The sequence below is a fragment of the Letharia lupina genome, assembly GCF_014066315.1.
Source record: "Letharia lupina isolate WasteWater1 chromosome Unknown contig_15, whole genome shotgun sequence".
Classification (NCBI taxonomy): domain Eukaryota; kingdom Fungi; phylum Ascomycota; class Lecanoromycetes; order Lecanorales; family Parmeliaceae; genus Letharia; species Letharia lupina.
Window position 1 is genome coordinate 198,673 of NW_023502984.1, and position 20,302 is coordinate 218,974.

At 53.1% G+C, this 20,302-nt stretch overlaps 12 protein-coding genes across 12 annotated transcripts; 5 read left to right on the forward strand and 7 right to left on the reverse strand.

The window, feature by feature from the left end:
• Positions 1–54: 54 nt before the first annotated feature.
• HO133_002504 (uncharacterized protein) lies at positions 55–419 on the reverse strand (the record flags this gene model as incomplete). Its single annotated transcript, XM_037293430.1, has 3 exons — positions 55–109; positions 164–246; positions 306–419. 3 exons carry the CDS (start codon positions 417–419, stop codon positions 55–57), a joined length of 252 nt encoding a protein of 83 aa, XP_037150259.1.
• Positions 420–690: 271 nt separating this feature from the next.
• HO133_002505 (uncharacterized protein) lies at positions 691–2,460 on the forward strand (the record flags this gene model as incomplete). The annotated part of the gene is made up of 1 exon (XM_037293431.1): positions 691–2,460. The coding sequence occupies one exon, from the start codon at positions 691–693 to the stop codon at positions 2,458–2,460; it is 1,770 nt and encodes a 589-aa protein (XP_037150260.1).
• Positions 2,461–2,586: 126 nt separating this feature from the next.
• Positions 2,587–4,117, reverse strand: HO133_002506 (uncharacterized protein; the record flags this gene model as incomplete). The annotated part of the gene is made up of 5 exons (XM_037293432.1): positions 2,587–2,749; positions 2,816–3,342; positions 3,398–3,448; positions 3,512–3,793; positions 3,887–4,117. The coding sequence occupies 5 exons, from the start codon at positions 4,115–4,117 to the stop codon at positions 2,587–2,589; spliced, it is 1,254 nt and encodes a 417-aa protein (XP_037150261.1).
• Positions 4,118–4,669: 552 nt separating this feature from the next.
• Positions 4,670–6,263, reverse strand: HO133_002507 (uncharacterized protein; the record flags this gene model as incomplete). The annotated part of the gene is made up of 3 exons (XM_037293433.1): positions 4,670–4,799; positions 4,874–5,946; positions 6,006–6,263. The coding sequence occupies 3 exons, from the start codon at positions 6,261–6,263 to the stop codon at positions 4,670–4,672; spliced, it is 1,461 nt and encodes a 486-aa protein (XP_037150262.1).
• Positions 6,264–7,189: 926 nt separating this feature from the next.
• On the reverse strand, positions 7,190–7,481 carry HO133_002508 (uncharacterized protein; the record flags this gene model as incomplete). The annotated part of the gene is made up of 2 exons (XM_037293434.1): positions 7,190–7,350; positions 7,403–7,481. The coding sequence occupies 2 exons, from the start codon at positions 7,479–7,481 to the stop codon at positions 7,190–7,192; spliced, it is 240 nt and encodes a 79-aa protein (XP_037150263.1).
• A 1,259-nt stretch (positions 7,482–8,740) lies between these two features.
• On the reverse strand, positions 8,741–9,840 carry HO133_002509 (uncharacterized protein; the record flags this gene model as incomplete). Its single annotated transcript, XM_037293435.1, has 5 exons — positions 8,741–8,805; positions 8,864–8,984; positions 9,088–9,140; positions 9,211–9,234; positions 9,717–9,840. 5 exons carry the CDS (start codon positions 9,838–9,840, stop codon positions 8,741–8,743), a joined length of 387 nt encoding a protein of 128 aa, XP_037150264.1.
• Positions 9,841–10,934: 1,094 nt separating this feature from the next.
• On the forward strand, positions 10,935–12,260 carry HO133_002510 (uncharacterized protein; the record flags this gene model as incomplete). The annotated part of the gene is made up of 6 exons (XM_037293436.1): positions 10,935–11,078; positions 11,127–11,163; positions 11,219–11,310; positions 11,365–11,738; positions 11,797–11,879; positions 11,926–12,260. 6 exons carry the CDS (start codon positions 10,935–10,937, stop codon positions 12,258–12,260), a joined length of 1,065 nt encoding a protein of 354 aa, XP_037150265.1.
• Positions 12,261–12,900: 640 nt separating this feature from the next.
• Positions 12,901–14,559, forward strand: HO133_002511 (uncharacterized protein; the record flags this gene model as incomplete). The annotated part of the gene is made up of 1 exon (XM_037293437.1): positions 12,901–14,559. The coding sequence occupies one exon, from the start codon at positions 12,901–12,903 to the stop codon at positions 14,557–14,559; it is 1,659 nt and encodes a 552-aa protein (XP_037150266.1).
• Positions 14,560–15,008: 449 nt separating this feature from the next.
• Positions 15,009–15,956, forward strand: HO133_002512 (uncharacterized protein; the record flags this gene model as incomplete). Its single annotated transcript, XM_037293438.1, has 4 exons — positions 15,009–15,076; positions 15,130–15,654; positions 15,723–15,822; positions 15,885–15,956. The coding sequence occupies 4 exons, from the start codon at positions 15,009–15,011 to the stop codon at positions 15,954–15,956; spliced, it is 765 nt and encodes a 254-aa protein (XP_037150267.1).
• Positions 15,957–16,610: 654 nt separating this feature from the next.
• Positions 16,611–16,959, reverse strand: HO133_002513 (uncharacterized protein; the record flags this gene model as incomplete). The annotated part of the gene is made up of 2 exons (XM_037293439.1): positions 16,611–16,828; positions 16,887–16,959. 2 exons carry the CDS (start codon positions 16,957–16,959, stop codon positions 16,611–16,613), a joined length of 291 nt encoding a protein of 96 aa, XP_037150268.1.
• Positions 16,960–17,753: 794 nt separating this feature from the next.
• HO133_002514 (uncharacterized protein) lies at positions 17,754–18,690 on the forward strand (the record flags this gene model as incomplete). Its single annotated transcript, XM_037293440.1, has 4 exons — positions 17,754–17,982; positions 18,036–18,134; positions 18,219–18,298; positions 18,397–18,690. 4 exons carry the CDS (start codon positions 17,754–17,756, stop codon positions 18,688–18,690), a joined length of 702 nt encoding a protein of 233 aa, XP_037150269.1.
• Positions 18,691–19,280: 590 nt separating this feature from the next.
• On the reverse strand, positions 19,281–19,548 carry HO133_002515 (uncharacterized protein; the record flags this gene model as incomplete). The annotated part of the gene is made up of 2 exons (XM_037293441.1): positions 19,281–19,339; positions 19,386–19,548. The coding sequence occupies 2 exons, from the start codon at positions 19,546–19,548 to the stop codon at positions 19,281–19,283; spliced, it is 222 nt and encodes a 73-aa protein (XP_037150270.1).
• Positions 19,549–20,302: the final 754 nt, after the last annotated feature.

Consider the following 20,302-nt stretch of genomic DNA (forward strand, 5'->3'; position numbering starts at 1 on the left):
AGTGAAAGTGGCAATTGGACGCAAACCCACTCCTGACCCCGTGCTTGGAGACAATCACTTAAAGTCAACCTGCCTGACCGTACCATCCTCTGCCAAATGCACATTCAACCTATTCTCGTCGTCAGCTCCCTTCCATTCAGAGTAATGGCCAGAGGGAAGTGACCTATCCGGTTTGAAGTCCTGCGTAACCATACTCCCATGCTCAATGACTCGATGCTCCTTTGGCAGATCCTGCTTTGCGAAGCTCTATGTACGTTCACGTCAGCTCACTCAGCCACCACATAATCCCTCAGCGTGGAGCGAACCGTCGTATCAGAAGTGCTGTCGCTGAGCTTCTTCCCCACGAGCTTATTCATCCAGTCTTCTTGCTGATTGTTGGAGCCGCCTGAGCTCATGAGGCCGGGGACGACGAGTGGCATGGTGGGTGGCTCGAGGAGTTACGTGTGGTGAGAGTGATGTGTGCTTTTCTATTTTGAAATGGAAGATAGTGAAGCTGCTGCTTGCTGGTTCGTAAGTTGGAATGTTGTTTACATTACGCAGGCAGCCTTGAGGCTGAGTCACAAGCCACACTCCGCCCCGCCAAATGACGTTGCCAAGCTCAGGGTCCGAGGGGTCCATTCTTTGTACTTATCTCCGGTCCGTCCACCTCCTCGATACCCTCGCCATCCACAATCACATTGACCGCCCAACATGTCCTCTCACGACTACATCGACCAAGACGCTCGCTATGCGCAACAGCTACAGGCTGAAGAAGACGCTCGCGGTGCCGCTGACGGACGTCCTGCTACAGACTATCCGCAGCAGGGACATGCGCCCTCCCCACAAGCAAACCAGCAGGGTGGCTATCAGATTGGCGCGGGTTTGCCGGTGAATCAGCAGTATATGGGTGCGGATCAGACACCGGGGGTGCAGCAGGGACAGCATAGTTCTGCTGGAGGGGCTCAGGGTTACGGTTACGCTCCACCACCTCAGCAGCAACAGCATTCTTCGGCAGAAGGGGCTCAGGATTACACACCGCCGCCTCAGCAAATGTATGCTTCTGGCATGTCTGGACAGGGGTCTCAAGGGTATTACCCACCGCCGCCTCCTCCGGGTCAGCACATGCCAACTTCGGGGGCTCCTGGGCAAGACCCAGCGCCTTCCCACCAGATGCCAGCTTCTGGAATACCCGGACAACAATCTCAGGAATACTATCCACCGCCACCTCCTCAGGGGCAGCAGATGCCATCTTCTGGCGGTCCTGGGCAAGCATCTCAAGAATACTACCCACCACCGCCTCAGCAATCTCACGCTCCAGCTGGAGTAGGACTCTCCGGTCAAAGCCTCAACACTGGATTCCAACCGCCGCTACCTCCTCGAAGACCAAGCGCGCAAAGCATGAATTTCGGCGATGATGACCCTTCTAGTCCTATTCATTACACCCGCGATCCTCATAAGCTGGTCGCCTACCTAGTACCCTTCCCGAAGCCTGTAATTAAGGGTGTCGAGCCTTCATCGATTCCAGACCGCTTTCTCATCTACACGCCTCCACCACCTCCCCTTTCTGCACCTGCTGAGGGTGAGAAGGAGGACAAGTTTCACAAGGTGCAACGCAAATGGCAAAATGAGGTTCGGGCGGCCAAGACCAGTGATGCGAAGACTGCAAGTTGGAAAGGCGTCAAGAGCAAGGCTACCAAGGGTATTAGCTGGGCCATTGGGAAAACGACGAGCTCAAATCTGGATTTCGTGAACCGCATCCCCGGAGCGAAATCAGACTCACATGACAAGCACACTGAAGACGGCGTAAATGAAGGCGATACCACACACAAGACCGTTGGTCTGGAAGAGATGGTCCTGATTTACCCATCGTCTTATGCGGCTTCTCCGGAACAGGTCAAGGCGGAGTTCATCAACACTATGATGCGTACCAAGTCCAAAGCCCAGCGCGACTCCATCATAGCCACCGGTCTCCTACCTGTCTCCGGCGCCATTGATCTTTTGGCAACAGTGGTGTGGCCATTTGGTGGGCTATTGGAAGTCGACGGTGTCTGGGCTTACTCTTCTATTCGAGGCGCTAAAACCGCGAGATCCGTGACGAAGCGCTTGACATCTTCAACTCAATCTGGAAACACACACGCTCAAACCGAAGAGCAAGAAATGGCAGGAGATAAGCTCCGCCTCACCTTCACCCAATCGCCACGTCTCGAAGTGCTCAACCACTACCTCATGGCTAGATGTCGAGACTACGACCACAGACATTTCCCGAGCGTGGAGGTGGCACCTACTGAGTCGGAGGTGTTGGCAGCGATCGGATGGGCGCCGAGTCAGACTGGCGGTAATGAGAAGAACTGGGAAGATGAGCAATGGGAGACTGAGGAGGTAAAGGAGGATATGAAGAATACTCTGGGAAAGGCGTCGAAGGAATGGGATAAGTGGTGTAAGGCTTTTGCGAAGAATCCGGAAAAGGCGATAAAGAAGTAGGGGATAGGAAGCATGGAGCCAGGAAATCATGGCCATAATAAACAGCGTGCTGGATTTTCTATGGGTTATATAAACAGAAAACATTCCCTATACCGGTTCTGATTTCAAACTCAATGGAGCAGCTTATTAGCCCGTCCAAACGACTTCTATGATTGAGAGGTTTGATCCTCTAGGTGTTGTGATACTCTTCAGTTGGAACTTTGGGTGGGCATGGTTGAACAAATCTGCCCAGTCATCGCCATCCCTCTCTCGCGCGTTCAGAAGCGACAGCATATGCATATCCATCGCCCTACACACCAAAGACTCCCAGTCAGCTCTGTAACCTACCAAAATCTGGTGCGGAAAGAGTGCAGACCTCAATCTTCGTTCCTCCATGATGGGAATCGTGTGTATGTCCGGTAGACACCACTCGTTGACGATAATCCTGGCCCCAGGTTTCAACGCCGGCACGAGCGCTCTGAGGATCCGGAAGCAATCTTCGTCGGACCAATTATGCAACACCAAGCGGAAGAAGTACACATCGGCGTCCTTGACAGGTTGCTCGTTGAAGAAGTCGTGGGCCATGAACCGAATTCGTCCCTGTATCGCAGTCGGAGGCACGAGATGCCTAGCGATAGGATTCGGCAAGTCTTGCACCACGGCGGCGAGTCGAGGGAATTTGCTCGTGAGCGCAATCATCGCCTCCCCCGTCGAACCACCGAGATCCACAACGACGGCTTCTCCAAGGTCGGTCCAGAGCGGATCGTCGACGATGTGGTCCAATTTATACCCAGGCCCTGTGCTGAAGGCCGACATGCCGCTGGCGAACTTTGTCGCTCGCTCCGGATGCTTGCCCAAGTAATCAAAGAGCGTGTCGTCCGTACCCGTGGAGCAGGAAAAGCCCTAGCTCACACATTCAGCCTTCCGCACCACCATAACATCGCTCGGGGCAAACTACACTCTGAGCTGCTCTTTGCGACCCAGGCCACTTCCGCATCGCATTGACCGTCTATTCCGTCCCGTCAGCAGGAAAAGCCGCCCACCGTTCATGAAAACCACAGTCCACGCTCACCTGAGCTGCCGCCGGCCAGGCCTCCCCGAGATTGACATTTGCCCAATCGGCGAACGCCTCATCCTGCGCCAACAGCCTCGACGCGGCGGTATGCTCCACGACGCCCTTCCTCGACTCCCGAAACACACGCTTCGTCATGGCATGGCGGAGCACCCGACGGACCTCTCGCTCCCCGAGCCCGCACGCCCCGCCGATGTCCGCAAACGTCGCTTCCTGCCCGACGGGGAAGGATCGGGCGATGCCGTAGTCCACGACGACGTGCAAGCTGACGAGATCGTGCTGCTGGAGCGCGGCAAAGCGGTGGGCGAAAAGTCAGCCTCGAGTACAACATCTCGATGCACTCCGTGCCACCATCGCGGAAAAAGGGAAGCGAACCCCCTCGGATTGCAGTGCCTCCTTCGGCCCTTGCACGAGCAGCTTGAGCTCGTCGGCAGCCTCCACGACGGCAGCGCGTGCGCTGCCCAGCACTTCCGGTAAGCCCGGGGGCGCGTCGGCTGCGAAAGATAACGGCGGCAGGTCGTGTCCGTTCAAGTAGGTACTGATGCGCTCCGTGTTCTGGGAGATGATGGCGGCGAGCTCGGTGATCCTGTCCGTACCGCTCTCCATTTCTGGGATCGAAAGTTGCGTGTAAGTAAACAGTGGATCCCAATGATGGATCGTGGGGGAGAAGCTTCGTCAAATCAGACTCGGATGGCGTCCTGCACCGCGCTCACGTGAACAATCCCAACGGTGGTGCGGGCCGCACTTCACGTGCACGCCCCAGCTTCGGGTGCACCTGGACAGCATCAGCGGGTTTGTTCTACCGGGGGGGGCAGCTGCTGTGCTGCACACGGGGGGAGGATGGACGAGATGATCACTGAGCGGTGGGGTACATGAGGCACCCGGTCAGATCCTGAGATGTTTTCGGGTTTCCCCGTCGCCGTGGTGGCGGTACGATGCTGGCGCTCGCACTATTTCGGAGGAAAACACTATAAAAGGTGCGAAGCTGCAGGTCGAATCCTTCGATTTCTGTCTGCACTAGTCACCACCGGACGCGGCTTATCTACATGATTCCTTATGCAACTAATTGGACGAACGTTCTTATCTGAAGTTGGACCACGCAAATGGTCAGATATGCTCCCATGATCCTTGTGCAACGCCTTTTAAAACTCAATACATTCACGTAAGGGGAAAGAATTGATTGAACCGTCCTCGCGGATCATGTTCTCGCTTGATCTTCTGCAATCTTGCAACGTTCCCTCCATAGACGGTTTCCAAAGGCTCATCACCATTGGCATAGTTGATGTAGCTATAAAAGGGGTAAGTGAATGCTGCTTTCGCATGATGCCGGTAACATCACGAAGAAGAAAACGAGTCACTCACGTCTCATTTGAAGGCAAATTATCAGTGGACCGCCATAGATCTCGGACCGCAGAGCCGAATGCCTCCGCTCTGGAATCCAAAGCCGGATCCGCATACCAGGTATTGACTACGGCATTGTACTTGATTGATGAACGGAATGCGTACGAGGACGATGCGTTGCCGAACGACGTGGCTTTATATAACGAGTAGCACTCCACCAAGACACTTGTGTTCTGCGTACCTGGATTCTGTAGGAAGGTATTGTATTCATTCCAAATTGAGCGCCAAGTCGCAGGATCCATTTGCGCAAAGCCAGCACCGTATGAAGGTTTTCGGCCACCCTTCGCGCAGAAAGTGTCGCTTCCTGCATTGATAAGGTTGTAAGGTATCCAGGCAGTCTCATCCGCAACTGGACCAACGGCGGAAATGGAAGCAAAGGCAGCTTTACCCTGGGTCTCATTGCCAAGGTAGAATGGAATTGCGATGACGGTAGCCGTATTGTTCGGTGGCAAGGTTGCAAAGTACAGAAAAATGGCCATGGGAGGTAAAAGGTCCAGATCGTTGATGGCTTGGACAAGCGCTTCGATCTTGTCTTCCGTGAAGATGAGTGGGCCAAGCCAGGCACCGTTCTGCGCAGTTGGGACAGGATAGGACTTCATCGTTGCGGAGGTGACAATGCCGAAATTGGGACCGGCGCCTCGAAGAGCCCACCAGAGGTCTGTATCCTTGGGCCCCACCTCGATAGCGGTACCGGACGGTGTCACAAGATTCATGGAGAGGATATTGTCAACCCCGAATCCATACAAACCCATCAGACGGCTATATCCGCCGCCAAGAGCTGCGCCAAGTGTCCCAATGCAGTTGCAATTGCCTGTCAATACTTGCGTTCCGTTTCCGTAGGCGGCATCCACGACCTCTGATACAATAGCTCCTCCTTGGAACGTGACCTGAGTCTTATTGGCATTGAATCGGATTTTTCGAATGCCTCTCAGGTTGATGAGCACGTCATTCTGTCCTATGGTGAAGGTGGTACCCCAGGCATTTCCGCCATTCTGGGCCAGAAAGCGCAGATTGTGTGCAATACAATATTTGACCTGCCTTCTCATGAACATGAAAGTCGGGTCAACGACGAAGAAGGAAAAGAGAAACGCACTGTCAATAACACATCATGTTCCGATGCCACATTCACAACCGTACCGGGATTTGGCGCGTCAAAATCGCTCCATCTTGGAATCGCGGAGGTAGTATGCACGATCGACGCGTGTCTCGACAACTCCGGGCCAAGATTCTTGTCGATTTGGCACTGCTGGTTGCAAGTGGAGTTGGCGGGACTTGTGGGTAGAACGACGGCAGACACAAGAGACAGAAGGAAGGGTAGGATGTACAATGATAACGGTGATAACGGCCACATGTCTGCTCGCAATGCCGGAACTTGGAAGCTGATAAGAAGTAGGAAAAGGATGTGATGAGGTTTAAAAGGCGAAAGATGATGGAGGTCGTTGTCTCAAGCCAGCCTGGTCGCGTGGTGAATGTAACTCCAACTCCCGCTTGGTGCGCCATTCTCACCCTTTAGGAAGGAGCGTCTTACAACTCTTGCCGATGCGATGCCGATCCCAGGGCACAGCCATTCTTGGAATTAGCCTCACCAGTGTGAGGTAGGAAAGCTTCATGTGTGATGGTAGCATGAGCTCCACCGTCTACTGGTATTAAACACGGCCGAATATCTGCGCGGGTCTTTCTTTATTATTGTAGGTACGCCAGTGGAAGGAAGCTTTGACCTTTTTCGTCGGCAGCATGTTTGGTGCTTTGTACCCGACCTGACGTATTATTTACGCTACTCTCGGGAGAATGGAATGGGGGTGGTGTTCCCCGGCTGCACCAGACACAGACGCCCGGGACGCCGAAAGCAGGGCCCAGGAGCGGGAAAGCTGTGAGACTAAGGTAGGTGGGCTCCCATTCACAGACCAAATCATTCTCGTATAATTATAATTTTACAATCTCAATATCTAGCAAGGGAAATCCAATCCCATCTGCGGATTACTAACGTGGTCAAAACATCTTCGCTTTTTGTTGCTTCTTCTGTCTAAAGTACATGTACGTTGTGGCGGTGGGGTTTGGGGTCAGTAATCAGTGGCGCGGCACTACTTACTCCGTTGAGAATAACGGATCGAACGAGGCAAAAACAAGGCAAATGGATCGTGAATCATCATCTTACGGCCCTATGAAGTCGTCCTTCCGAGCCTCAGCTGATACATGCTTACGCTCTCGCTCTCAGCCCCACTCTCCCGACTGCCGTCACCGCAACTTTCCATTCCTTCCCACAATTGCCCCTCGTTTCTAACCCTTGACTTTCGATTTCTCGTCCGGCAGAGACCAGGTGTAGACCACTCGATCATCGCCGTCCGCCGATTCGGCACGCTTGCTCTTCTCGTCCGGCAGAGACCACGTGTAGACGACTCGATCATCGCCGTCTACTGACTCTGCTCGTGGGAGCAGGCCTGTCGGTGGTCAGCGTACGGTTGGATCCGCGTGGCCAGATGTTTACCATACCTTCGCGGCGGCTAACAGGAAGAGCGTTGCAGGCAAGGCTGAGGGCGAGACATCCCCACATGTAGATAGTCGCTTTCATCGTCTCGAAATTCGCAAAGATGAATCTTTTCGACCCCCTTATTGGTGTTGGGAAGTTGAACGAGTTTGGAGACGGGTTCGAATGGCTAGAATTGTGGAAAGGCACCTGTTATAACTGAGTTTGTGAGCGGGTCACCTTCTAGATTTAGGTGCATCGTTGCATGCAGCCTGTGTTGTCTTTCTCTTGCTTTCTTAGTCCCTTCTCCATCGATTGCTCATAGGTACTTGCATTGCTTGTCTTTCTCTTGCTTCCTTAGTCCCTTCCCATCGATTTCTCATCCTTGCATTGCCCAACGCGCGTTGGTCGTTGACCATCCGGGCCATTTCGCAAGTTCAGGACTAGTTGCCCCTTCTGAAGCTCGTCATCTGACATCGTTCCAAAGACGTCGAATCAGAGTAACTCTAACCCCCACCTTTTCCCTCGCACATCTCATCCATACGACCGTAGACCTATACCATTCCTGTCTCTCCGAACCCTCGTCCACAGCATACAGGACTCTGCGAATTGTCTGTGGATTGGCAGCGGGGCTTTCTCGGAGCGTTTCTTTCAAAGTCCGGAGGGAAGGACTATGTACCTCTACGCACATCTGAGAAAGATAAAGAAGAGGTAGGAGCCGACTTGAGGCCTGGGAAGAAGTCTAAATGGTATATCATATGTGTTACCCTTCTCGTTACAACCTCTATGATTGGTTCCGGGGGCATTGGTTTCGCCTTGGGAAACCGCAGATGGAGCGCCTCAAAGGGCAACGTTGATGGTTTTACGATCCGTGGCGACAAAGTCAGCGTGAAGGATACTGACCGGGGCAGACTTTTTGATACCGCCGGGAAACGTCAGATATCCAATGGTGTACAACCCGACCTACACGGAGGAACCCTCCCCCGAGACGGACGCAGCCTGGGACTCCATGTTCCCGAGTAAGCGGAGACGGATCCCAGGCCGTGAGCCATACTGACTTCGAAGCAGAGGGCGTCGGTTTTGTAAAACACCCAGAGGTGTCGCCGAACCTCTCCGGTCTCGCAGTCTTCCACGAACTCCACTGCGTGGTAAGCGATCCCGAACCCCGCCTTTCAACCAACAACGATACAACCCCTACCCCAATCGCAACTCGCCGCGGCCAAAGACTGACCGTGCTATCCCCCCCCTTAGAATATGTTGCGGGTGGGCTATTACGCAGCCCTGAACGGCAACCTCGCGGACATGCAACACGTCCACGACCACAACAAACGGCCGGACCCGCACCACCTGCGGCACTGTTTTGATTATCTCCGCCAATCCCTGATGTGTAGTAGATAGTCGTCTTTGTATTTCATCGCCCGATCGATTTCTAACCCGCCATCATCAGCACCGTATTGCTATTCGAATCATCCTTGAGTGGGACTCACCATGCGGTGCAACCCATGGTGCGCGCCCAGCTCTGTCGCGTGGCCCGAACACATCTGCCACAGGTACAGAGGTAAGGTTGTAGTATTCGAGACCTTCGCGCGGGACTCGGATTCCCGGTGTCTGTGGTTCTAGATCAGCAAGTCGAGCGTGATTGTCCGGCGCACTTTCGAAAAGCGTGTGCCCGGCGGCCTCGAGCTGTGGGTCGCGTGGGGCCGGTGTGCACTTTGACTGCTGGGTTGCGGCGCTCGTATTGGATAGCGTTACTTTGGGCGAGGGCTTTTGTGGTGAGCGAGCAGGTACGGTCCGATGTGGAAGAGCTAGGATGCGAGGGTGGCAAGCTACTTACGGGGGAAGATGGTTGTCAAGTCGGCTGTTCACACACTGGCTACGCACTGGTGCTTTGAGATACAGGAGAAGGTAGAGGATAAGGAGGGGAACGTAGGCGAATGTGAGGATATGGTAAAGCCATTGGTAAAGGTTGTGGCTCTTTTCTTTTGGCCCACGCTTTCCTGCAAGATGGCATTTGAATCGCAGCTGGAGCTTGTATCCTTTTCCTCCTGCTTTCCGAGAAGAGGCTGAACGTCTGGGTAATTTTCTTCGTCTACAAAAACCGCGCGGTTAGAAAACATTGGAGACATGGCAGAAGCTAGCTGGGGTGCTCTTTTGGAATGAAACACTGACAAGGCGGTGAAAAGGTCTGCCACGCGTGTGGAAAATATCAATTGGAGCGTCAGTTGGGGTCCCCCTTTCGCACAACAAGTCGTACATATTTGCATTAAATTAAGACACGCTTGACAGCCGCTGTGTAAAAGCAGCGAGAACAATCTAATGACAGTGGGCATTCAGGCTTACTGCGTAAGCCGACAGTGTGCCGCATCAATACTGTTTTTGCAACGCGCAATGCATTGGAAGTGAAAAGATTAATAAAGGATGCGAAGTGTAGGACCCCGAAGGCTGTCAGAGCGGGATGCCACATGGCAACTGCAAGCGAAGAAATGGAAAATGCCGGAACTAAAGTATGTAGCACCATTTGCGCTGCAAGGTCCTGTCAGCGGGTGTCCCATTACTACCTACTGTACGTTTATTATAGCTCGATGGCGAATCAGAGAAGAGAGCAGCGTAGCTTTGCGTCAGAACGGCCAAAACAAGTCCTACGCAATCAATTCAATTCGGTTCGCCGCAGAGTATGATCGGGCGTATCGTTGGAATTAAATTAGAATACTGCTGACAGCAGGACCACTCGGAGACTTCCCTGCGCCAGTAGCCATAACTTCATATGCAGGCGTGTGCGTTATCAGGTAAGGATTTGCGAATCCGCTCCCCTCTCCACTTTTTCATATGCATATCATTTTGCGATTGGTGGAGCAAAAGCAATTCAGCCGCAAGGCTTGGCCAAACCATCCGCACACCCTCCACCTCTACACCAGTCGGCTCTGCTTCACTTCGCAAATTGGAAGTTGGGGCCGTGTAGCTGCAGAAGTATATGGGCGGTGTGGGGACCACGAGGCTCGCCTTCTGAGAGGTTACCTAGAACACTGCCACCCACTGCCCATGTGCCGGCGGTCCGGTGCTTCCCGGACGTGAAAGCAGCATTCTGACCAATCTATCTTGTCCATCTGTTTTTGCGCATTCCGGAGCGGATAAAGTGGTTTGGAGGTGTGGAGGTGTGTGTGGGGTAGATGGGTAGATGGGTAGATGGGTAGATGCCGAGGATCATTCTCGGCACGTTGTCTCTACCTACTACCTTCCTAAATCCTTCCACGGTCATTTCAGATTAAGGTATAGTCCTGCGTCAATGGCTTTGCCTCACGCAGAGTAACATGGGTTGAGACTCTCTTTCAGTTACCTTGATGTTATAATTCCTTCATTGTTGAATCTACCTCCATTTGATACGTGAACAGTCCCTGTTTCTACATAATTCGCTACCTTAAACTACAAATAATCCAGAGGTCTTCTCTCACCCCTGCACACACAAATCATCTTTGTCAGCCCTAATCTTAATCCTCCTCCCAAAGGCGTACAAAGAGAAGCCGTGAAGAAGAGAGCGACGAGAGGTATTTGCGACTCGACATGGGCTACTCCCGTGGGCAGACCATCGCCATCGCCGTCATATTTATGGTATTACCTACGTCTGTTGTGGGTCTGCGTATATGGGCAAAGACCATGAGCCGTCGAGGCTTTGGATGGGATGATTACCTGATCATATTGGCTCTGGTAAGGCTTCGACTCTACGTTTGCGATCAAGTTGCTAAGACTCCCTAGGCGACTACGATAGGTTCTTGTGTAGTTCAACTCATAGGTGTGTACACTCTATGCCTAAACGTCGACTCTGTTTCCTAACACGTGGTGAATAGCTGCGATTGATGGACAGCTCGGGCAGCATCAGACGGACGCGCCAAATGGCATGCCAATCCTGAACGACCCTCGCTTTTTGCGCTATGAGACGGTAAGGAGGACACTGCCCTGCTCAGGCTCATGTAGTAACATGATCCATCACCAGTGCAAATTTGCGTTACAGATGCTCACGTACTCCGGCTATGGTCTCGCCAAAGCTTCGATTCTCGTCCTCTATATGCGCATCTTTGACGTTCGAGCATTTCGTATACGAGCGAAAATTCTCTTGGTGGTTGTCACCGCATGGACCATCTCCTTCTTTTTTGCAAGTTTGTTTCAATGTTATCCAATAACACCCTTGATCGAGCCGTTCTACGGTAAGAAATGTGTGAACGCGATTCCGCTGTGGTATGTTGGCAGCTCAACGGACATCCTTTTGGATTGCCTGATTCTCGCCTTGCCCATACCGATGGTCCTGAAATTACAACTTCCCCAAAAGCAGAAGATAGGTGTCATATGTATGCTTCTTTTGGGTGCATTGTAAGTATATTGTAGTCATTCGTCGTGCACAGAGGATGGCCTTACTGATCATCATCAGAGCCACTGCTTCGAGCGTTGCGCGCTTGGTGGTGTACGTCCAAGTGGGCAATATTCTAGCTGTCCATTTCAACGATGAAACGTGTAAGTCTCTTTGTCGTTCGAAATCAGCGCTCACTAAGTCTTTCAGATTACACCTCTCCGGTCTTCATCTGGAGCGTAATTGAACTTGCTCTTGGCGTCATCAGTGCGTGTCTACCAACTCTTCGCCCTATCTTTCTGCGATACAAGACCAAACCCAATTCGCAAGAAAGTGGAGTGTCGGCATACAAGTCCTTTGGCTCCTTCCGCTACGGTAGACATCCTTACGGACGCTCGGCTTCGAGAAGTGACGACTACGAGATTCCAGTGCTCAAAGCTTTGGAGCCTGCTGTGCACACCCACATCAAGGGACCTGATGCCGAAAATCCGGAATTGCCAGAAGTGGGAGTCATAATGGTTCATCAGAACATTGAGCATGTCTAATATATTGATGATGGCCTTTTGAAAGATGTTTTCTCCATTCGACACGTTATACAGGTACCTTTCAATGGGACCCGCGCCATGCTGCCGCCTTCAAATCATGGCTTGCGGACGCGAAGGGAACGGAGTGTTCAACGTTGCAGGGCAAGATGCAGAACGAGGTTTGGTACGAAACACAACCTTTCAGGATTCAGTCGGACACCGGTCCATGACGGGGTCTCCGAAGCTGCAATCGGATCAAAGATCGAGTTCTGGACAAAGCGTTTGGTGGATACTTGCTCATAGCGCGGGTGTAACGGCGTTAAGTCTTTGTACGAATCCGCACGCTGTGTCTCTCTTGTAGCCACCTGTATAATAGATGTGTCATGATGTATCTGCGTGACTGGCACAAAACAACGTGACTGGCGATAGCTCCAGGGTGGCCACTAGGATTCTGCGAGCTGCATACGGCTATGCAAACTTGGTAGTGAAGTAAGGTACATTCGGCAGTGAAAAGCTCCGAGTTCCGATCCGAGTGATGGTGGGGGAATGTGCGAAAGAGCTGCCTTAGCTTCGACTGTTTGTATATTTACCATCCCCCCTTTTCACTCCGCCCTCTCACCACACTCCTTCCTGGTACTATATAAAAAAGTTCATGCAAAACATGGCGCCAACAGAGGCCGATTACATCATCGTCGGTGGCGGCCTGACTGGATGCGCACTTGCATCTCGTCTCAAACAGGGCGATGCATCGCTCAACATACTCCTCATCGAAGCTGGTGTTGATGCCACTGGCGATCCTCGCACCACGGCTCCCATGGGTTGCTTCGCGCTCTCTCACTCCGAACTTGACTGGGCCTATCAAACTATCCCTCAGTCAAATACCAAGAACCGTGCTCACTACAACGCTGCCGGCAAGACCCTCGGAGGAGGTAGCACCCTGAACTACGGCGGCTGGACTCGCGGTGATGCTAGTGATTATGACGAATGGGCTAACGTTGTGAAAGACCCTCGCTGGAGCTACAAAGGCTTGCTTCCTTATTTCAAGAAGTCAGAGCATCACTTTGATGCCAACTCAGATCCGCAACAGCATGGCTTCGAAGGGCCTATACATTACGTCTCGGTATCCGGCAGCGATCCAGAGCGACAGTACCTTCTCCGTAAGCCAGTACATGCTGCATGGACGGAGTTGGGAGTAAAGCATAACCCTGACGCCAACAGCGGCCGCTTGGCCGGTATCTCAGAAATCGAAGAAAGTTGGCGCAGTGGGCTTCGGCAGCCGTCTCATCAGGCGTACGGGCTCAAAGGGGTGCAGGTCCTCACAGATACAATGGTCCATCGCGTTCTATTTTCCACCAACAGCGAAGGCAAGCACGTAATATCGGGAGTTGAGCTTGCGGATGGTAGTCGGATATCTGCACGCAAGGAAGTCATTCTATCGGCTGGTGCACACCGAACACCACAGCTGCTAATGCTATCCGGCATTGGGCCCGCAGACGAGCTGTTGAAACACAATATTCCTCTCCTGACAGACGCATCACAAGTCGGCCGAAATATGTTCGACCACTTCGCCCTTTTTCAGTTCTGGAAATTACTTGATCCCTCAAGAGGCCTCGCAATGGGTACTCCACATTGGACCTCTCCTGCCTACTACAAAGGCATGCCCTGCGACTGGGCGGTGAAAGAAGCCGTACCCACAGACCTCCTCTCGACTGCTTTACGCGCTGACTCCGTCTCCGATGTCGACGCTGCGGCCCTCTTGCACCCCACACGCTGCCATCTCGAGACCCAGATCATCTACGCTCCTGCTGGCGCTGATCATGTTGGATTAAGCCTACCGATGGATGGCACTCACGTCGCAAGCTCCGTGATGCTCCTCCTACCTACTTCACGCGGGACGATCTCTCTCGCCTCCACCTCCGCTCTCGACCCGCCTGTCATCAACCCAAACTATTACGCCACCTCTGCTGATCACGCGGCGCTTATATACGGCGCCCGACGAGTCATGAAGGCAATGCTGGACACAGCAGGGGGCAAAGAGTTCATCGCGTGCGAAGTGACGCCACCAGGGATGCCAGAATTAAATCTGCAGTCCGGGGATAAGGAAATTGACGAACGTATCAGGGCTGCTGGCGTGACGCATGCTCATGCCTCGGGTACAGCGGCGATGGGAAAGGTCGTGGGACCTGATCTAAAAGTCTATGGAGTCGAGGGGTTAAGGGTTGCGGACGCGAGCGTGTTTCCAGTAGCAATTGGCGGGCATCCACAGGCGACACTATATGCAGTAGCGGAACAGGCAGCAGAGATAATCTTGAAGGGATGAGAGTGTAGAGACGTAATTTTCGAGTGAAGGTGGGAGGCAAACAAAAGGGGGACTCGGTTGGCTGAGACTCACATGTGCATTGCATTGCACTGCCTTGCATGTCGCATGTCGCAGATTTCAGGTTGCAGCGAAATTGGGCTTACAGAAAGTAGTACAATAGACTTGGACTGTTGCCATTGCAGTGCTTCAAATATGTATGTCAGCATTTAGTATCAGGAAATAGAAATGGAGCACGGAGGACTGGTTCAGCCTGATCAGTCTCCCTTTTAGAGTAGGCATCAACCACTTGACCTCCATCATTCTTACCCCACCCAACCGCGGCGCCTTCTCTCTACCAGTCACAACAACACCTGACCCCAACTCCACACCAAACCATCTTACATAGAGTTCATCGTAGCCAAGTTGATTTCGAGCCTATTCTCTTGTTGACCAAAGTTCAATCAGCCCCAATGGCCTCACCCAACAGCCACACCTACCTGGTGACGGGCGCCAATCGAGGCAAGAGATCCTTCCTGTCGTATCTCATCCATGCTTAATTCGATTAATTCGAGTCTCAGGCATCGGTCTAAGTCTAACCACCACCTATCTCTCACGACCCAATACCACCGTCATCGCAGGAGTCCGCGACCCTTCAACCCCTTCGTCAAAAGCTCTCTCCGGCGTCCACAGAGACCCTAGCAGCACCCTCATCATTGTCAAGATCGACAACACCTCCGCCACCGACGCCAAAACCGCGGTCGCTTTCCTGCAGTCCGAGCACAAAATCTCGAAACTCGACACGGTCATCGCCAACGCCGCGGTGCAGAATCTAGTCTTTGCCACATTGGCCGATGTCGACCCGGCGCAGGTGCAGGAGCACCTCTCCATCAACGCCATCGGGTCGCTACTGCTTTTCCAAGCCGTTTTACCGCTGCTCCAGAAAGCATCGCAGCCGAAGTTTGTCGTGTTGGGGTCGCCTATTGGGAGCATCGGTGGCATGGAGAAGCGACCTGTGCCGATGGGTGCGTATGGCGTCTCCAAGACCGCGGCTCACTATCTCGTGAGGAAGATCCATTTCGAGAATGAGGGACTGATTGCTTTCGCTGTTGATCCCGGGTGAGATCCCTGACAGTCCGTGTTGTAAAGATGATGGGGGGGGGAGATCTAACGTTGTCTGGCTTTAGGTTCGTACAGACCGCCTCAGGCAACGAAGCGGCTCGTGCTTTCGGCATGGGAGAGGCGCCCGTACCAGTGAAGAAGAGTGTTGAATTCCTGGTCGCTACGGTCAGGATCTCGTCTGATATCTCAGCCTTGGGAACCGCATTGCTAATGGATGTGAATTGCAGATTGACGGTGCCACTAGAGACAAGACTTCTGGCCATTTCCCATCTATTGAAGGCGAGGACTGGGCCTGGTAAGTTTTTACTAAATATAAGCACGAGGTCTCTGCCTGAGCTCGAGCCGAATCTTGGTCTACGCACTCCAAAGTCGAGGTCCGGTGCGGAAATAACTTCCACGAGCTTCTGTAATCATTGCAACTTCTTCCAATCCTAAGCGTATAATCTAAGATGTTGCGTTGGAAACTATCATGACCGGGGCTTCACGTCTGATTACAGATAGTAAAAAACAGTCCACCACAATGGAACGCAGCTAACGGTCAATCCTAAAGAAATCCCCCTTTATCTTTCTCTCGTGGCGGAAAAATTGGTGTCTTTGAATGAACATTGCCCGACTGTTTTTGTACCCCTCGCACAAGCCTTAGTCGAGCTACGGCGCAAAGCCAAGACCTTCCACAACTGGCTACAGCTAGGCCTCAACATCAATTGAATCCTGCACACAGAGTAACTTTCTTCAGTGGGTCTTGTCTCTAGAGGCTTGATAGAAAACGGCAGAGACGATGAGCGTGCTACACTGGAGAAGTTCTTCTCTATGCTGCAGTTGGACAGGACGTCAAGGTCTTGTCAAACCCTCTCCAACACGACAGAGCTAGATTCAATATTCCCCAACACTCCAAACCATGAACAAATTCTTTGATCATCCTCCCCTACCTCCGCCTGCAACCATGATGCATTTCACTCGGGACGCGACCACGTGTAAACAACTTGATCATCCCCATCCGTCACCTTCTCCGATCGCTTTGCCTTTTCCTCTGGGCGAGACCATGTGTACACGACTTGGTCATCCCCATCCGTCACCTTCTCTGATCGCTTTGCCTTTTCCTCTGGGCGGGACCATGTGTATACTACCGCATCATCTCCATCCATCTCGGTCATTGTACGGATTGATTTTGCTAAGAGAAATGATTAATTAGTCCCCATCATCCTCGGAATATACCATAAGTGTCTCACCTTTCTCCACGGGAAGAGCAGTGGCAGAGACGGCAGCCAGAACGAGGCCGCAAACAAGCGTGTTGAATCTCATGGCGAAATAAGTCGTCTTATGGTTGAGTCCGGAATCGGGAGTAGGTGTAGGAATTGGATCTGGAAGATGAGAATTATTGTGACCGTAAAGCTTTATGTTCAGACGACGGTCGGATGTCTTATTGATGCAAGGCAAGGCTGAGCCTGAGTGAGTTCATTAGAGGCCCACGACGTCTAACCAGACCTGACATGTGGAAGGGAGCCCCACCGCTCATTGCTTCCCCTCCGGCCTACTGCAGTAACCGCTAGTGTAGGATTCAGCGAAGTGCTGGCGCCAGGGCGATGGTCCTGTTGATCAGCTGCTCACCACCATTTTCAGGATGCCATCACTAGTGAGGGGCCCCGCCCCACGCCAAGAGAAAAGTATACATACGGCCCTCGGGTCTGTAAACGGAAACCAGTGCGAGTGGCTTGTCGATCAAAGCATGCTCGAAACATGTTTCGTGTATGGTCCGTGGGGAGTGACATCGTCGAGGCCAATAGCTAGCTCGATTAGTATGCATGGTAAGCTCATGTACGCTGGCGGGGTCCTCTTAACCCCCCCCAATGACGTGGCCTCCTGGTTCCTGTAGTCAGCCAGGCTGCAGAAACCCTCCTCGAAGTTTGTCGGTTGACATCTGTCGATAGCAAACGTCAACCCGCCGCCGCTTTTACAACCTTCCGAGTCTTCCTTGGCCATATGCGTTCCAAGGCTCGCTGGCTAGGGATAAATCCTCAATATCGAGTCTTGAGAACAGTACACGTCCTTCTTCGGGCTGTTCAAACAAACCATCAAACAGTCCTCACGCAGAGACCATGGCACCATTTTCGCACCATTTTCGAACAAGCCGGTATGCTCTCCTCAAGACCTCAGACGACGGCAGCAAAGAGGAACCCAACGGTCCTTCGCCAGAATCTCAACCCGCGACTCCCTGGTCCACCTTCCAAGTGCGCCTCCTCCTCCTCCTTTCGAGCGCGCTTTCCATAACCCTTGGACTTGCCGTGGGCTACCTCGCTCACCAGCCCCGATACTCCGGACCGCTCGGTACGTCTCCAGACCAGCTTGTCCGTCCGACCGCCGATAACCAGTCCTCGTAGTTCCATCCGGCCATACGGACTACCCCATGGTCTACAACCGGACCTTCTCGCAGGCACCCTCGGCAGAGAGCAACGCCGCCTGGGACTCCATGTTCCCCAGTACGCGCCCGTGCCCCCCCGCAGACATCTTTCGCCCCTGAAAGGCTCTCGGTACGAAAAGAATCGCTGATCGCCGTGGAGCAGGCGACGTCGGTTTCGTCAAACACCCCACGATCGCGCCCGCCCTCTCCGGCCTCGCCGTCTTCCACGAGCTCCATTGCGTGGTACGTTTAATCCCCCCCCACACTTTTAAAGAACGTCCCCTCTCCGCCCCGTCTCCGATGCCCGCCTGCCCGCTCGGCTGAATCCTCGGGGGCGTCAGAATATGCTACGCGTCGGGTATTACGCGGCGTTGGACGGGACCATTGCGGAGATGCAGCACGTGCAAGATCACAACAAGCGCCCGGATCCGCACCACCTGCGGCACTGCTTCGATTACCTGCGTCAGTCCCTCATGTGCGCCGCGGACACGAATCTCGAGCCCGTGGATATGGAGTTGGGGGGTGTGACGGGGTGGAGTTTTCGGCGCACGTGTAGGGACTTTGACGCGGTGAAGGAGTGGGCGGAAGAGTGGGGGAGTTGGGATGAGGGGTTGCGTTCTGAAGCTGATGCTTGAGAGTTTTATACCAAATGATCCCATGTTTTGGCGCGCTGGGTTGTCTTTGCAATGCGATAGGTTTCTAAAAACGAGATATACCGCACAAATCTTGCCTCTTAGTTTCTGGATACTTTGATAGATAACAAAAGTACCGTTTGAATGTTTCTTGTAATTTCATTCGCTATAGACTTATAACAAGTTGATGAACGGGGAATTTGAGGCCCTTCTTTGGGGACTAATGCCCTAAACCCCACCTAGGGTTCAGGGACTCGACCCCGGAACTCGGACTCCAGACGCGTGAACGGTCCCCGCAACTCCGATCCCCGAAACGCGAACCCTGCCAGGATAAAGAAATCGAAAGACATGACCACCTCGAGTCCTTGAACGAGCAGTCCGACCACTTCCTCACTCCGCCAGGACCCCGGGCTCGAATATAGGTACCGCGCGCGCCCGCACCCACTGCATCAAGCGGTCCCAGTCTACGCACTGGTGATGCCCGAGAGCGACGGCCGTCAGCCGCGGTGGCGTGGTCGGTAGGTGTTCGAACGTGGTGAGCGAGGTGTCGCCGCGGCACATGATGGACTCGCGGAGCATTTCCAGGCAGTGATCTAGGGTTGTAGGTCAGACGTGTGCTTCTGATGCGGCAGCTCCATCTTCCTTCCTCCGTCTATGGAGTCACGGAGCAAGACAGAGCATCGGATCTGGGTACGCACGTATGTGGGCCCTCCACTCCACCAGCTCTGACTCGGGCTCGTCGGCAAGGTAATAGTCTCTGTAGATCCAATGGCGGATTTTTTTCTGTTCACTTGGATCAATGTCGGGTCCACCTCTGGAAACGGGGCAGTGGAGAATGACGGACCAAGCAGTGAAGTTCATGATGCACGCCTAACTCTGCTGCAAACCCGGACCCGTTTGCTAATGGTATCGAGCTCAAATTGAAATACATAAGATCTGCAGCTGACACGCGGATCCTGATATCTGAATACAGTATTAGTTCATTTCAAGCAAGCCGTATTCCTGACCAAATGGGGAGCAAACAGCGACGGGGTTGGGGTGATATATACCTTCGAACAGCTCATGCCAAGCAGCATCGAGCTCAGGACGCGGCTCCCCTGCAAATGCGTTGCCGTGAATCCGAACAGGGAAGGGCCTGCGCTCATAGTGCACGGCGTCACTATCCGCAATCGCTGTTTCGCTCTACAATTAGCTTGCTCGGCGCCTGAGCTTGAAGCTGGATGTGATTCAACGCTTACATGGAAAGAGGTCGTGACTATTTGCGCAGGCATTATTTGCGTGGTGGCTCGACGGCATCCAGCCATAAAAGAGGCCAAGGTACAAGAAGCAGAGCACCGCATAGGCGAAAGCGAGAAACGTGCTGTGCGAGCAGACGTTGTGTCTCCAAGATTGCGCGGATGGCGACTGAGGCAGCGGTCCTAAACTACACTTCGGCGTGGACTCTACGTCGCCCAGTAGCGGGCTCGCACTTTCTCTCTTGTCTGCTTCTGACATGACTGGACACACAGGCGCATGAAAGAGCTTTTGCATTGAAGACCACAAACTTGCAACGATCACCGGAAGAAAGGATCTCATCAACGTCCCACCTTTCGCACCGATTCAAAAGTTCTGCTGG